Genomic DNA, 16,635 nt, shown 5'->3' with positions numbered 1-16,635 from the left:
ATGAGACTGAGCGCAGGGCCTCAGTGTCCCCCTCTCTAAAGTGCAAAATGACACTATCTGTCTCATATCATGGACACATCACGTGGGATCTAGGTGAGAGCACTGGTCTGGGGGCAGCCTCTCTGGGTTTGAGAGTCACCTCTGGGTCCCCCAAGTCATTTAACTTTTCAAAGCCACAGTTTTAAACTGCAAAAAATGGGCATAAGTCATGGTATCTCTTCCCCCCACACACATTTTTAATAGTACATTGTAGTTGCGTCTCTCTTATACAAAAATAATGGTAATCACAATGATATGTTAGCATAAACTTTGATCATAGTAAATTTTGAACAAATACTATCTACTATCACTGAGGGTCACCGGCTACTTTGAGAGTTTAATGACAACTAAGATCTGGGGCCAGAAAAAGTACACATAGGAGCAAATGTTTCCCCCAAATCATCAGAGGCTTAGGCTCCCTGGAACCCATTTGAGGGACGGCGGGGCTTGAACTCCCCACCCCATGTTGTAGAAGAGAGTCCTAGAACATAGACATTGTGACTTGCCTCTGGCTCAAGCACATCTCGCCTGTCACTTAAGTGCAGAATCATCTCAGGGCGAGGACCGACGCTCCTGTCCCACCCAGAAACAGGAGAGTGGAGACAGACCATGTTTTATAGACAAGACCAGAATTGGGAAGGGGATCCCTCCCAAGTGCATGTCCCCTCTGCCTCAGTCACCTTATCTGAAGGCTGGGACATCATTCTGCTGTATCCCAAGGGACAAAGTGGGATGGAAGGGCTTGGGACAGCACCTGGCACAGAGCAGGCTCCAGAGCCCGAGCTACCAGGCTCCACAGTGAAGCCTCGGCCGAGGACCCAGAAGACCAGGGGGCCTCGGAGCAGGGATCAGAGCTGCGTCCCCACGCCAGGTGTGCGGGCAGCTCGGGCGAGACCCTGGACATTGCTGAGCCCAGACCCAAAAATCTAAGGTAAGGGCCCAAGAGGACAGAGGTCCGCCAGGGTCTCCTCATCACCGAGGGCAAAGGTGGGCACGGTCGGCCGACTGGCCCGCAGACACAGTGCCACCTGTTGATAAGGGTCACGCAGTCTGATTATGGGATGGGAGAGCGGCTTCCCGTGCCCGTCCCCATCCCCCAACCCCTTGCCTTCTCTATTTTTTCCCGCCATGGGCAACAGTTTCTATTAAGTGATTAAACTGAGCAGAAAGGTACCAGATAACAGCAGGTGCCTGGTCACGAAGCCACATGACTTTAATCTAATTTGTCCAGAGAAGCACAGCAGGAATGTGCAGCTCCGATTCCTTTTTTAATCTGCTTCAGATGATACTCCGGGTCTCGGGAACTTCACAAGCGCCTCCTGGTTCCCGACTTCTATTTTGGGCTCAAATGCCACGTCAGAGGACAGTCGAGTGGAGACGTGGCCCTGTCCACAGGGAGGTGACACCGGTTGGACCCCAACGGTCCCCCCAGCTCTCTGCAGATTGGTGTCCTTAGAAATGTCCCAGGTAGCGGGGTGTGGAGGGGCACACCTGTGATCCCAGCAGCTCGGGAGGCCGAGGCAGGAGGATTGCAAGTTCAAAGCCGGACTCGGCAACTTAGCAAGGCCCCCGGCAACTCCGGGAGACCCCGTCTCTAAATAAACATATTTAAAAGGGTCTGGGGATGTGGCTCAGGGGTTACGCACCCCTGGGCCCAATCCTAGCACCGAAAAACAACGTCCAGTGTACCAAGGGACTTAGGGTGGCGATGTCTCCACACAAGGAGTGGCACAGACTAAAGGGACTTTCTCTGCTTAGTTGGGGAAGGGAAGATGGGCCTCAGCTTGCTCACCTGTAAAATGGACTCACTGCGTCACTCCATGGCTGTTGTGTCCACTAAGGGAAATGGAGGGTGCGGGGTTACAGCACCTGGCTGGCGCGGGGGGGGGGGGCGGCATTTCACAGTTGTCCCCTCCCCTCCGGCTCTTAAAACAGCCTCTGTAGCCCCTTCGGAAATAGCCACAAGAAGGGGTCATTAAATGTGGCTCTGACCACCACAGAGTATGTGGCCCTTCAAAGGGAATCTTTGGGGCTGGGAGACGCTCAGCATCGACTTCACACAGAAAAAGAGCAAGTCACTAATCCACGCGCACAGTAGGCTTGCAAACACACCCACATCTCGCGCCATTCCCACCAAGAGATGGATGCACGCACCTCCTTTTTGGGTGAAGACGGATCTTTGTGTTTTCTGCTTTTGACCGAGTTTTGCTTTTTTTCTGAATTTCACATCCTTCCTAGACAATGTGTTCTATTGTCCCAATTAGGAAAAAAAATGTGCAGGACATTTTTTTTTTTTTTAAGAGATGACAAGGAGCTTTGGGTGATTTTCAAGTGGCAAGGCATACAGGACGGACCAAGGGGACACAAGGACAGAAGTGACTGTGCCCATGGCTCTGCGAAGGATCCAAGAACACTGGCCCCGTGACAACTAAAGCCGTCATGATGGCCTTCAACCTGTGATGGTGACACCTCACACTCTGAGTGCCTACTATGTGCCAGGAAGAGTGTCGGGCTTTCTCTTTAGAGCTACCGGGGGCGGGAGGCTGGCGCGGTTCTGTCTGTTACCGACAAGGGAACCAAGTTCCAGGTGCGAAAGGCGACCTGCCCCAGGCACCAGCGTGGCTTTCAGAGAGGAAAGGCGGACAATGATCGGGCTGGGGACCTCCGCCCGCCCAGGTGGCCTCATGGGGCTTTTTGGGTGAAGACGGATCTTTGTGTTTTCTGCTTTTGAAACTTTTGTTTTTTTTCTGAATTTCAAATCATTCCTGTCCCATTTGTCCTGGAAATCTGGTCCAGCCCAAGAAACCTGTGTCCCCCCTTGTCACCAGCCCCCACAGAACTGTGATGGTGAGAATGTTCTAGACCTACACCCTCCAGTCAGGCAACTGCTGGCCACAGGGGCTGTTGGGGACTTCACGTGGCCGAGACCCAGCTGGAGAAACGAATCCTCAAACACTCATTTTTTAAAGTTAGTTAGAAGCCCAGTGCAGGTGGCCGCAGTGGCCAGTGGTGGCCATGCTGCACATACGGCTCCAGTCCACCTCATCTGCAGGGCCCACTCAGGAGTCCCAGGGCCCATCTGGCCATCCCCACTTGTGACAGGGACCCTCTCCTGTCCCCTACCCTCCCAGTGCCAGGGTGGACCAGCCTTTCCAAGGGGTCCCCGAGTTCTCCCCGCCTCCAGGATGGAGGCCGGGCAGGGAAGACACCCCTGGGATCTGAGGGGAGTCCGTCCCGCGCCTGGCACTTGGGGTATGCGATGGCAGGGACTGTCCACCCCTGCTCTGTGGGGAGGGCGCGGTTCCCACTTTACAGATGGGAAAAGTGAGGCTGCGGGAGGCCACACACCTGCCCACATCCCAGAGCTGGTGAGGGGGGACTGGGATGGAGTCACCCCCGTGGGATCCGCTCAGTGAAGCCCCCGCCCGTCTTCTGCACCCCAACTCCCTGAGCCCCTGAGACCAGGACGGGGGGCAGTGGCCGCCTGGACACTCACGTAGATGAGCCCCGAGAAGTAGCGCTCCCGCAGGTTGTGCAGCACCGAGGCCTCGTTGAGGCAGGTCAGCTCGGCCATGTCCTCCACCTTGGAGAACTTGGGCGGGTTCATCTTCTGGATGTCATCCTTGCCCACCGTCACCTTCTTGCCATTCTCCACCAGCTCCACGACCACCTCGTCCCCCTTCTCCTCCTTGATGCTGGCCGCCTCGAAGCCTTGCTTCTCGGAAGGGACCCAGACCAGTCTCTTGGCCACCCAGTCGGCCTGCGCCACTGGGCTGTTGATGAAGTTTTTGTCCACAAACAGGAACTTCTCGTCGTCACTGAGTTGGCCCTTCTGTGCCATGGCGCCTGGTTGGTCCCCTGCGGGAGGAGGAGAGAGGGTCAGGGTCAGGCCAGAACCGCGTCTTGAAGACACCTTGCCCCGTGTCTCGGCAGGACACTGTGTGGTCCGCAGAAATGTCCACAAAGTACGGGGGTGTCCCCTGCGGCCTTGGCCTCGTGTGTGCTGTGGGAGAACGGGGACATTCCGAGGCCTCCAGGGGACCCCCTGCTTCATGGCCCATGATCACAAAGCCAAGGAGCAACCCAACGGCCACCAGCTCAGACTGGAGGGTAAACCAGGGGGTTTTCATGCAGCGAACCCCACCCAGTGGCCAGCAAGAAGCAGGTCCTTGGGTGTAGGCATAGGAGGTGCCCAAACCTCGCTGCCTACTGCAAAACAAAAGGGGGTCCTCAGGTGATGGATCAGAGCCACCCCGTCACCCAAGAACTCCATTCCCGAGTTCGTACTCAGGAGAAGTGAAACAGACCTCCACCCAAAAACTTGAACGTGGACGTTCACAGCCGTGTCCCTTATCACAGCCCCAAAGTGGAAACAACCCCACGGTCCATGGGCAGGTAAGAGGCGAGTGGACGAGTAAGATGTGGCCTCTCCACACAGTGGAGTAGTACCGAGCCATAAAAAGGAATGAAACATGACACGTGCTACGACGTGGCTGAACCCCAAAACATCACGCTAAGTGGACGGAGCCTGGCCCAGAAGGCCCCCCGACAGCTGGCACAACACGCACGCCTGCTATCCCAGCAACTAGGGAGGCCGAGGCAGGGGGACCGCAAGTCAGAACCAGCAACTTAGACCCTCAGAATAAAAAGGGCTGGGAGTACAGCTCAGTAGCAAAGCCCCCGGGCTCCACCCTCAGTACTGGGGGGAAGAAAGCACCACTTATTGTGTGATTCTACCCATATAAGATGTCCCCGGTAGGCAGATCCTTAGAAATGAAGTCCATGAGTGGTTCCAGGAACTGGGGGAGCACTACAGGGGACAGCTGAGGGGTGCACCATTTCTTTGGGGAGGTGATAAAGTGTTCTAGAAGATTCTGTAGTAATAGGCACATAACTGACTATACTTAAAAGCCACTGGGCTGCACAAGGCTGGTGGGGTCCGTGTGGAGCAGGTGTTGAGCAGACATGCCGCAGTCTGGCTGGGCACAAATCACGAGCCACTCAAGCAGGAACAAACTTTATTTCCGAACTCCACCAGCACACCCCACACTCCTGGGAACTCTCCCGAACGCCACCCACTCAGCTCCTCCAGGAACGCACCACACACCAACCAGAACTCCCTCCACAGGGCTGCGGGCGTGCACACTCACTCGGGAGAACGCAACAGGAACTCCAAAGTAGCGGGGGCCGAGGCAGCAAGAGCCACCCTATTATCTGTCAGTAAAGGTCTAATATACAATCGAATCAATCCAACATCATCTTAATGGCTTGCCTCTCAGCCATTACTTCTGGCAAAATGCCAGGGGCCATTCCGATTCGGCTGTGGCTCTCAACACAGACACAAGACCCTGGATTCCATCCCAGCACAAAATTAATAAATGGGCGCATTATACCCCCCACTCGGTGCTGGGGATTGAGTCCGAATAAAGCCTTTGTTTATTTGTTTTTAAAGATGGACACGATCCCTCTATTTTGATTTTATTTATGGGGTGCTGAGGATCAAACCCGGTGCCTCCCACAGCTGGGCAAGCGCTCAGCCACCGAGCCAGGACTCCAGCCCCGATAAAGCTTTTTAAAAAGTAAAAGTGGGAATTGCAAAACGGCAGACATACTACTCCATGTTCTATCTAAAATATTTAGACGTAGACGCTACAGACTGTAGAACTGGAGAAATATGCATTTATCAAACACAGTCACGAGAGGATTTTTTTTGCCTTCTATTATTTGCACCAATTTTTAAAATTATGGTAAAATATACGCGACCTAAAATTCTGCCATCGTGACCATCTGCAGGTCAACAGCCGGGTGGCACAGAGCGTGCTCACATCATGGTGCGGCTGTCACCACGGACGCCTCCAGCACCCTTTCCACCTTGCAGCACCAACTGGTCACATGGGACCCTTTCCATCCATCCCCTCCCCCAGCCCCGGCAATGGCTATTCTCTCTTCATTCCTAGTACGCCAATGACTCTAAGTTACCCCACACAGGGGGGACTTTAGAGTATTCATCTTTTTATGACAAGTTTATTTCACTTGGCATAATGATCGAGGGTCATCCATACTGTAGCCTACGTCCAGATTTTCTTCCTTTTTACAGCTGAGTAATATTCCACTGTGTGGAGAGACTACACTTTGCTTATTCATTTACCCACCAATGGATATCCAGATTGCTTTCACATTTTAATTATTATAAATAATGCTGCTATGAAGGTGGGTGTACTTCCTGTCATAAAAAATCAAATATGACAAAAATATATAACTATTACATTTGTAATCAGCAAAAATAGATATTTAGCTGGGTGTGGTGGCACACACCTATAATCCCAGTGGCTCTGGAGACTAAGAAAGGAGGACTGCAAATTTGAGGCCAGCCTCAGCAACTTAGCAAGGCCCTAAGCAACTTAAGGAGACCCCCGTCTCAAAATGAAAACAAAACAAAAGGGGCTGGGGGGATAGCTCAGTGGGAAAACAACCCTGAATTAAATCTCCATTACAAAAAAGAAAAAAATTTAGAAAGCCCTTCAAATAGTTGCAAAAACAGAACATTAGAAAAAGATGTTCAGCCTCACTAGCAATCAAAGAAATGAAGTTAAAGAACGAGATGTCGATTTTCACCCCTCAGCTTGGCCATGATGGAACCAGGAGGGTTCAGGAAGTAGAATTCAGGGCTCTGCCCGTGTCCTATGTCCTATGGAAACCAGGCACATCCCTAGACCTGAAGTTCTGCTTCTCAGACACAGTGCACAGAGGCTTGCACACCCTAGCGCGTGTCCAGAGAGCACTGCAGGAGCACCTATGGGCCTTGCTGTGGCTGGGGTTAGGGTCCCCGCCCCCAGGCCTGACAACCACTAATGTTCTGACTCTGTAAATTCACGTTTTCTGTACATTTTGGATAAATGGAATCACATAATAGGTGACCTCTGACCAGGCTGAGACCATGCAAAGATACATATATATTTTAAAGTTAAAAAACAACATGTCTGAATGGAATACTACTCAGCAATAAAAAGGAAAAAAAAAAAAAAAAACCTCAATACAATAGCTAAGTCTCGAAGCACCATGTTAAGTAAAATGAGCCAGATCTAAAACCTTGCATGCAGCGTTTTTCCATGACGGTAGATCAGTAATTGCCAGGGCCACAGATCAGTAGTTGAATGGGGTTCATAAGAAGCACAGCATGATAATAATGACCCGTATCATAACAATGGTGGTGATCACATAACTGCATACATTTTGCAAAGTTCATTGAGTATATTTTTTTAAAAAATCAATGAATTGAAAAAACTGGCAAATTTTACACTTTACACTTCAATAAAGTATAATTAGAATTTTTTTTTGTAATTTTATATGATGCATCTGCATTTTAAAGTCTAGAAAAGTGCACATTCAAATATTAAACTATGGTCCTATCTGGTCCAGCATGGGACGACTTAAACATCAATTTTTAAAATAACTGTAATAGTTGAAAGGCTATTCAAGTCTTTAACTCATGTTCATAATGATTAAAGACATTCCTAGATCATCCTTGCAAGAAGAGAAGGAACCAAGTGTGTCTTTGAAAAATGGCTAAAGAAGGGGGGCAAAAACCAAGTTATCAAGTCTACCTTTCCTAAACAAATTGTTGCTCAGGGTAACTAAGTGACTGAAAAGGAGAACACTTTTTTTTTTTAAGTAAGATTTCAATTCATTAACTGTCCCTCTCAATATGGAGACCATTTGCAATTGATTCTCCATCCTGTAGCTGCTGGGGCAGCAAGTCCCTGTGGACTGCCCCAGGCACCTGCTCTGGACCCTCTGACTGTACCTGCAGGAGCTGACGGTGCTCCCAGTCAGCTTCACCCCGTCCCCATTCAGTGCTGCTGGGCTCCAAAGAAATAAGCCACTAATTGAGATAGGATGTGCAGCTACCAGGACCCACTGTGTGGTTGACGTCCCTGCTTCAGCAAAAAGTAATTCACACCTCCTTTGAATTCACCAAGACAATACCCACTTGAGGGCCCCAATCCCCCCTACCCAGGGCCCAGAGCCAAGGCACCAACTCCTCTAATTTGGGGGAGGCAGATTTCACAAGGCAAAAAAAAAAAAAAAAGGAGGCTTTATTCTAATACCTACTTTGCTCTTTCCAGGGTGAAAAGAATAGTAATAAAAACCAGAAGGTAGTTGTTTGGAGAAAAGTTACTTCTCCCGGGGACCTGATCAAGGGAGAAATAAGTGAATCGCTCTGTAACTCTGAAGGATCACCTTAGCCAATCAGATGTGATCGCAGGCTGTTTGGGTTTAACAATCACGTGTTCCTGCGTTTGAAAATTGTTAATAAATTTATCTTAGGAGCAAATGAGCCCAAGAGCATCCTCCCTCCCACTTCCCCATCTAAATCATCATCCCTCCTGCGGGGAAGGACGCCGGTGAATAAATGCAGAAACTGACACTCAGTGTGACCATTGTGTCACCCCTGGTAAGATAACAGGTCTTGGCAAGGACCGTCCATAGCTGCTGAGCCCATTAGACGGCTGGTTCTCACATCGCCTTGTGCTGGGGGTTTGGGACCAGCACCCCAAGAATTCATATTTCGGGGATCTGGTTGGTTGGGGAGTTTTCCTGCTGTGGTTGTTGGGGTTTGTGTTCGTCCTGGGGTCCCCCAGGGCCTTGCGTGTGCTAAGCACGTGCACGCCCTCTCCCTGAGCTACGCGCCCCCAGCCCCAAGAATTTGTATCTCTAACCATTCCCAGGAGGGCGGCTGGCCCAGGTCCACCCTTGAAGACCAACTCTGAGATAAAAAGTTGGGGAAGTTTATTGTGCATGGGTCAGGCGGGGGCCACCTAACCCTAATAATTAATGACCACCACAGAGAGCAGAAGAGACCTTCCAGGCCCAAGGTGGGCGGCCCAGGGAGCAGCACCGCGGCCCACGAGCCGTCTCACAAGAAGCGGGTGGGATTCGGGCTGGGGATCTGCCACCTGTCCACGGGCAAGACCAGGCACACACAGGTCAAGGGCAGGCAGCGAGGCCCAGAAGTCAGGAGCCACAGGGCAAGCGACTTCGTTACCAAATGAAGTGCAGACCAAAAGGAAGGCAGCCCAGAGACCCACGGGACTTGGAAAGAAGAGGAAGAAACGCACTGGAGACATTTCAAAGGGACAGAGATTTGAGTCAACCTCACACATGCCGACGGGAGCTGGTCAGGTTTGAATCGCTAGTTGACCTTCATCTACAGTCGGGGAAAGGTCCCCAGGCTGGGGAGGCAAATCCCTGTTCAAATCTGATCCAGCCACCCCAGGAGGTGTTTTGGGCAGTTTGTGCAAACCTCTGCATTAGTGGTGGAGAGGTGAGAGGTACGGCCCAGGGTCGTCTGGGACAGGTACCCCCAAGGTGCCCTTTCTACATCTCTCCTCCTCCCTTTACTCTGAAGCACTTTGTCCCCACCACCCCCCACCAAAAAAAAAAAAAAAAAACAAAACACAAAAACCAAACCTGTCTGTTCTGCAACACTATAACCAAGGTATTTTCCTGAAGTAGGAAATGTAGCAAATTCCTGGACAATCCCTGTTGTTTACAAGATGCTGCAATAGATCCTGCTATTTCGTTGACAGACAGGAGAGATGGGAGGGGTGGAAACCAAGGAAGCTTTTATCTCAAGTCCAGTGACTGGCGTCTCTGCTTTTACATATATTTCAAATTTTTCATAATGAAAAACAGGTACAATAAAAGATATCTGGTAAGAGAAGGCAGGGGAAGGTCCCTACCCCCACCACACACAGCAAATCACAAGTAAAGGTATGCTTTGTGTTTTTCAAAAGCCATGCCTTAAATGGGAAATTCAGCAAGACTGAATGCAGTCGTCAGAAAAAAAAAAATTATTTGCAAGCATTTCCCCCTCAGAAAAAGGACAAAAAGAACCCGTATGAGATAAGCAGGAGGGCTGGGGATGTGGCTCAAGTGGTAGCACGCTCGCCTGGCATGCGTGCGGCCCGGGTTCGATCCTCAGCACCACATACAAACAAAGATGTTGTGTCCGCCTAAAACTAAAATAAATAAATAAATAAATAAATATTTAAAAAAAAAAAAAAAAAAAAAAAAAAAGAGATAAGCAGGAAAATTCTGAAGATGGACTCCATAGTTCAGAGAATGTCTTAGACTCTTGGTGCGAACACGGTATTATGACTTCGTGTGATTAGAGAGTCCTTACTGCTCAGGGACATGGTGAAGGAGTCATGGATGGAATGATCTACCCGGGGCTTATTGCAAAATCAAAGCAGGAAGAAATGAATGAGATCAGGATGAAATCAGATGGGATCTGTGTGTTGATAACCGGTGAGGATGAGTGCAGGTGCCTAGGAATATGTAATCTTGGTCTTTGGGCTTCTGCACATGCTTGAGATCTTTCTAAAAGGAAAAAAATATAACCCTATAAAATCTATAAAGCTGTCTTCCACTTGAAGCAATGCAAACATAGCACCATCTCCCACTGAAGCCCTACTGCATGTCCATGGTGGAGTCTCTGAGCACTCAGTGACAGCCTGAGCTAAATCCTGCACGTGCAATTATTAAGTACCATCGCCACAGCCAGCTGCACCTTAGACATATGGACACTGAAGCTCAGAGAGGTGAAGGAATCTACCCGAGACCACAGAGCCAAGAACTACAGGGCTGGAACGTGAGCCCAGGTGCCCCTCGGAGCCTGTGCTTGTCAGAAGCTCAGGGGGGTGTTTTAAACAAATGAACCAATCCTTAAAGTAGCCGGCACATAATAAATATTCAACGTGGACTTGAATCAGATTAAATGAACTACAATTCCCGACCGTGAGAAAATGTCATCCTACAGAAACTGTCCTGACAACAGGAGGCAGACTCAAAAGTGATTCTGTTTAAATGAGGTCCTGAAGCTGGAAAAGGAGTCTGTGTGACAGAGGCCACAGAAGGAATGACCCCAGGCACGAAGGCCCTGGAAGGCCGGACCTGAGGGCAGCTTGGGGGCCAGTGATCTATTTCTTGACCCTAGTGCCTGTCACAGGAGAGCGATGGTGTTGGAGGACTTCATCAAGCTGCTCTGCGTGTGGACTTTTCTGGATACAAAACCCGCTTTTCTATCTTGTTTCTTTTTATCTTAATTGCAGCAAAATACTCCCAACATAAAATGTCCCCCCATCCCGGGGGACAGCACGGCTGGGCTGTGGCATTTTTTCATGACTCTGCAGCCAGTGAGCAGTGTCTTGCAGTAGCCAATCGCAGCACCCGGCTGAGGGCATTTTTTCCCAGGCAGTGTGACAAGCTCCCATCACCATGTGGAGGAGCTGCCTTAGAGGGGCAGGGAGAAGGAGCCCAAATCTCAACAGGAAAATGAAAGTGCTCACGGGTCACCGAGGCGGGTCCCCGCGGCTAGGAAGCCCGACTCATCCAGGACTGGAAAACACAAACAAGATCAAATGCAGAGACAAAAAAAAGCGTCTCCGTCCATAAAGAGGAGCTAGCGGTGCTGGCAGGCTCTGCTTGGCTTTGATGCCTCTGACAGTCACCAAGTGTGAAGCCACTTTGGTCACGGGAAGCAGACAAGGGATGGAGACGCTTGGGCTATGATGCAACGATGTTTCCCAGATGGGGCTCCTTGGAACCCCCATCTCCTGAGATAATGGGGTAAAGTGGACAGGGTATCGCAAAGCCCTTCAAACACAGTACTGAGGTCAAGTCCATTAGGAAGGGGCCACCTCTTCCCTGTGCTTCGTGAGAGCACACATCGGGACAGCTAGGTTCCTGGCAGATCTTGAAATCCAAAGGCTATGCCCCCCTTATGGACCCTGGGCTCTCATAATGACACTTGGCCACATATTTACTCTTGAGAAAATTCGGTGAGCCTAGCAAATCTAGAATACTTTTTGAGGGTTGACTTCCACACTTGACCTTCTGGGACAGGTCGCAGTTCAAACGCAAAAAGACCATATGAAACTACCTTTCAGCTGGGCACGTGGCGCACACCTGTGATCCCAGCAGCTTGGGAGGCTGAGGCAGGAGGATCATGAGTTCAAAGCCAGCCTCAGCAACATTGAAGCACTAAGCAATTCAGTGAGACCCTGTCTCTCAATAAAAAACACAAAATAGGTCTGGGGATGCGGCTCAGTGGTCAAGTGCCCCCAAGTTCAATTCCCAATACCACCAAAAAAAGAAAAATTTACCCTTCAGGCTATTGCGTAATGTAGATATGGAAAAAAAAATGACCTTTGTGTTTAGAGTTGGGTCCCATCACCAAGATGGCACAGTATGTACCCACAAATATTTAAAAATAAAAACAAAAAACTGAAATACTTGTGGTCCCAACCATTGGAGATAAGAGATAGTCAACCTGCCTGAGGGTACTCCCTGAAGCACTATTTATAAGAAACGGTGGCATGAATCTGGTATATTTAATAAGGGGCTAAATAAGATGTTGTCCTTTTACATTGTGTAGCAGATAAGAAAAGTGCTAAAGCAGGCAGACATAGAAAAGATGTTGAAAATACATAATTAGGTGGGGCGGGGGGAACTACAGAATGCCAATAATTGCATAAAAAGGAAAATCTGACATAGATAAATTTTAGGAAGATTCACAAGACTACATTTACCATGATGCATGCAGAGATGGAGACAAAGATATTCTGTCTGGAGATAGGGGAATGGCAGTCCCAGGCACTGGCCCCTCCCTCTCCAAGGAGAGGACCAGGGACAGGCATTGGCCGGTGTCCATGGATACCAAACCCAACCATGCTCCATCCATGATGTTTGCACAGAAGCTTTGCCCGTCCGCCTGTATACTTTAAGTCTCTGGAGTACTCAGAGCACTCAATGCAATGCCAATTTTATAGAAATAGTTGCTCTACTGTATGATTTAGGGGATGATAAGGAAAAAAAAAATTGGTGCATGTTCAGTAGAGATGCAATTAAAAAAAAATGTTTTCAGCCCACGGTTGATTGAATTCATAGACTCGGACCCAACGGCAGAGCCAACTTGGCAAGTTCAACTCTGCACAGAGAGCAGGCAGGCCCCATGACCTTTTCTTTGTGACTTTGAGGAGGATGGGTCCCTGAAACCCAGGAAGTCAGAGATACCCGACTTCCTGCTTCTGGACACATGAGCAGCTTCTTCCTCTTCTCACACACAAGAATCCCCTTCCAATGCTTGCCTGGCCTTCTTCAAACTCAGTTTGTGCCCAGGGTTAATGTGACCAAAAGTCAGGGGTGAAGGTTGGAAGACCAGAGAACCAGATGGACTTCTCCCGGGCACAGATGAGCTCTGAAGAGTCCAGAGTGACCCCCAGCAAAGCAGGAACGGGCCGGCATAACTGGAGTTTGTGATCTCACAGGTGAGGAAGTATGTTTCTGATCAGTTTCTATTTACTACTTTGAGCCCCAAATGGGAGCTGAATTTGCAAAAAAAGGATTACACAAAAATTAAGGGAAAGTTTCTCCATATGGAAAGACCATGCCATGGCTTTCCTGGTTCTGCTGAGATGAGCTGTGCCACACAGAGCCACCTCCTCAACATCTCTGATCACATTCATCATACATGACCATCTGCTGAAGTTTGCCAGATGCCACACACTGTGCTAAACCCTTTATAGTATTGTCTAATTCTCCCCAAAGGGTAATCCCTTAGAAAGGTCTTGGATTGTGGAATCCTGACTTTTTTGGAGGGGCCCTGAGCCACATCCCCAGCCCTATTTCATATTTTATTTAGAGACAGGGTCTGAGTTGCTGAGTGCCTGGCTTTTACTGAGGTTGGCTTTGAACTTGCAATCCTCCTGCCTCAGCCTCCCGAGCTGCTGGGGTTACAGGCAGGTACCACTGCGCCCAGCAAATCCTGTCTTAATGGCTAGTTAGACCAAGGAGCAAGTTACTGAGAATCCACATCTGTAAAATAGGGTCCATAATAACCCGTATCTACTCCAAAGGGTTGTGGTGAAGACTTAATAAGCACATGCCCAGCGAGGCTTCCCCAAGTGCTGTCCATCACCAGGGCAAAACTAACATTGGCTGTTCTCAGCAGTCCCATCCGGCAGATGGGAAAACTGAGGCTGGGGGAAGCCCACAGTGGAGGACTTTTAAATTTGTTCATGACCTTCTAGGATTCTGATGGTTTTAAAATCGAACTTGGTTTTCCAGAAAAAATCGAATGTGTCTGATTTTAGAACAGTTGCTCCTGAAGCACAAATGTCACTTGTTGGGGTTCATTTTACCAAAGATAGAGGAGATGACTTTTCCACCAAAAATCAAGACTTCTAAATAAAAAGGAGTGGGAAAAATGATGCCCTTTCCTCCCGTGTGTGCTCTCCTCTGGGCTTCAATGCTGGTTCTTGCCGGGGAAGGACGGGGCCGAGAAATCCCCAGAGCCTTGAGCAGCCCAGGGCAGGGTAATTGGCAAGGGGGCTGGGGATGGCCTCATGGAAAAACGCTACCATAAATGGGCATGTGTGCCTCAATCCCAGCCCTCCCACAGAAAAGTAATGATAAATCCATAACAAATACCTTGTACGGAATAGCACGTCTATTTCAGACATGATAATAAAAAAAACCACCGTGTTTATGAGGCACCCCCCAGAGGCTTCTCAAAGGAGGCCCAGCAAGTTCCCATTTTGGGCTCTAGGGATGGCGGCCCACCTCAGGTCACCAACTCCAGCTAGATAACCACCCCACCGGGGAACAAACAGTGCATTTTATTTTAAATTCGCAGTTTAAAATAAAAGGTCAGTTTGAGTTTTCTTCAAAGAGACGATGATAAATATTTACTTTGCTGGAAGCATTCGGTCCTACCGGAAACCTGACTGCAACAAGAAGTTTTTGTCCTCAGTCAAGAAAAAAATCTGGTAGGCTCAAGGACATAAACTTGGCATCTCACAGACTGGGGGAAATGGGTTCTACCACTTACTGTATGACATTAGGCAAGTTACTTAACTTCTCTGAGTCTTGGCTGCCTTCTATACTAAACATCATAATGACCCTCTGGTGAGGTTGGGGCAATGATTAAATGAGATCCATTAGCATTAGTGCCTTCCACCTGAGTGTACCATTGACAGTAGCTATCTCAGCCACGAATTCAGCAAGAACGAATGTTTTCCTTGAGATGACGCTCACTAGACTACACGTGCCTTGCCATAAATTTCTTGCAGTTCGGATCTTTGAGTTTTCTTTAAACCAATGCTAAAATTTTTAAGAAGACCCAGCAAATGGTCACCAAAGAGAACTAGTGGAGCAGTTCATCCACAGCCTGACTTCCGCTGCTAAACCCTGGCCAGTGAACAAGGTCATCTCTTAGTTCTTACCGCTGTAACTAAACGCTCCCCTCCTTGGGTTTCTAAATATTTTCTTTTGCTTCTTGACAAGCTCGGCTTTGAAAGGTGTCTTTCCAAGAGTGGTGAAATCCCCAGCAGCTGTGAGAAGGGAGCAGCCACGCTCCCCCACTTGGGCCACTTTGTTAGGCAGGAGAGCAACTTTTACCCTGGGGGCCCCCAGCACAGGTCCTAGGACCTAACAACAGCCTGTCAGGCGAGGATGCCAATAACATCCACCTGGGGACCTGGGGCTGAGATCAACCCAGACCAGGTTTGGTTTTTTAAAATCTGGAGGGACCGGGTCTGGAAGAAATTTGGGCTGTAATCAACAAACCTTATCTGCTAAGCCAGCTTTATCTCCCTGGAGTTATCAACAGGCTTGATAACTGAGGAAAAGCCCCCCCTCCACTCTCCTCCACCCAACTCAGCAGAGGCTTTGAAACGCACTCGGAGCTGGACTTTCCAGACCCTGATGGCGAAGTGGGACTGTCGGGGAGCCAGCTGCACTTTTTGTGTCTAGAATAAAAATGAAGAGCCTGATGTGGCAGCCGGACAGCCTCTCACCGGAATCACCTGGGAGTCCTGGTTTTTCTTTTTTTGTGGCACAGGGGCTGGACCAAGCCAGGGCCTCACACAAACTGGGGAGGTGCACCCCAGCCCTCATTACCAGTACTTTTTTTTTTGGGGGGGGGGGAGGGACCGTCTTCCTGGAGATTCTAGCAGCGCTGGAGCTGGACCTGGATCCAGGCTGGGATTTTGGGGGAGATGTTGGTCTGGGGAACAGAGGACCTGGGTAACAGGGGACCCCGCGGCAGCCCTTAGGAGAGGATGACAGAGACCCCGCAGCTTTCCCCAGCGCTGCAGAATGCCTTACTGTGGGACCCTCAAACCCACCAAGGGATCTGCCCAGCAGGACCACCACTACTTACACACCTCCTCCTGGGGACTGCGGAGCGGACGCTGGACGCAGAGCTCAGATCTGGCACACCTCCCAGGCCGGGGCGTCCAAATCTCCCTGCGCGCCTCGGACGCCTGGCTTTATAGCCCCAGATCTGGGGCGGTGGGAAAGAGGAGGTGGCTTCGGGGGGCGGAGGGGGAGGGTCCCACGTGCGGCCTCCGCGGCGCCCCCTGCAGGGCCCGAGAAGAGCCGCGGTACCGGGGCCTCGGGCGCACCTGGCGCGGGCGCTCGGGGAGGGGCGCGGGCCGGGTGTCTCACCCCTTGCTCGGGGCAGTCGCCAGGACTCCGGGTCCCTAGAGAAAGGGGTGGAGCGGGCAGCGACTGTGTTGGATACTGGGAATT

General features: G+C 50.0%; 1 protein-coding gene across 5 annotated transcripts in view; it reads right to left on the bottom strand.

Annotated features, from left to right (window-relative positions):
* The window catches only part of Myh11 (myosin heavy chain 11), an 88,594-nt gene extending 72,114 nt beyond the window's left edge, over positions 1-16,480 (bottom strand). Inside the window, exons 1-2 of one of the 5 annotated variants that reach the window (XM_046438191.2) lie at positions 16,269-16,480; positions 3,536-3,897 (exon numbers count right to left, since the gene is read on the bottom strand). In XM_046438191.2, the coding sequence (XP_046294147.1) occupies positions 3,536-3,880 (345 nt within the window). In that variant the 5' untranslated portion in view covers positions 3,881-3,897; positions 16,269-16,480. Of the gene's footprint in view, positions 1-3,535; positions 3,898-16,264 lie in introns of all 5 variants that reach the window. The other 4 variants (XM_046438014.2, XM_046438267.2, XM_046437946.2 and 1 more) reach the window with 4 other exon arrangements.
* Between the last annotated feature and the right edge of the window lie 155 nt (positions 16,481-16,635).

Source organism: Marmota monax, unplaced genomic scaffold, assembly GCF_021218885.2.
Source record: "Marmota monax isolate L192 unplaced genomic scaffold, Marmota_monax_Labrador192_F-V1.1 WCK01_AAM20220418_F8-fsc00035, whole genome shotgun sequence".
Taxonomy (NCBI): Eukaryota; Metazoa; Chordata; class Mammalia; order Rodentia; family Sciuridae; genus Marmota; species Marmota monax.
The sequence above is the reverse complement of the archived record's forward strand: the minus strand, read 5'-3'. Positions and strand labels throughout refer to the sequence as shown.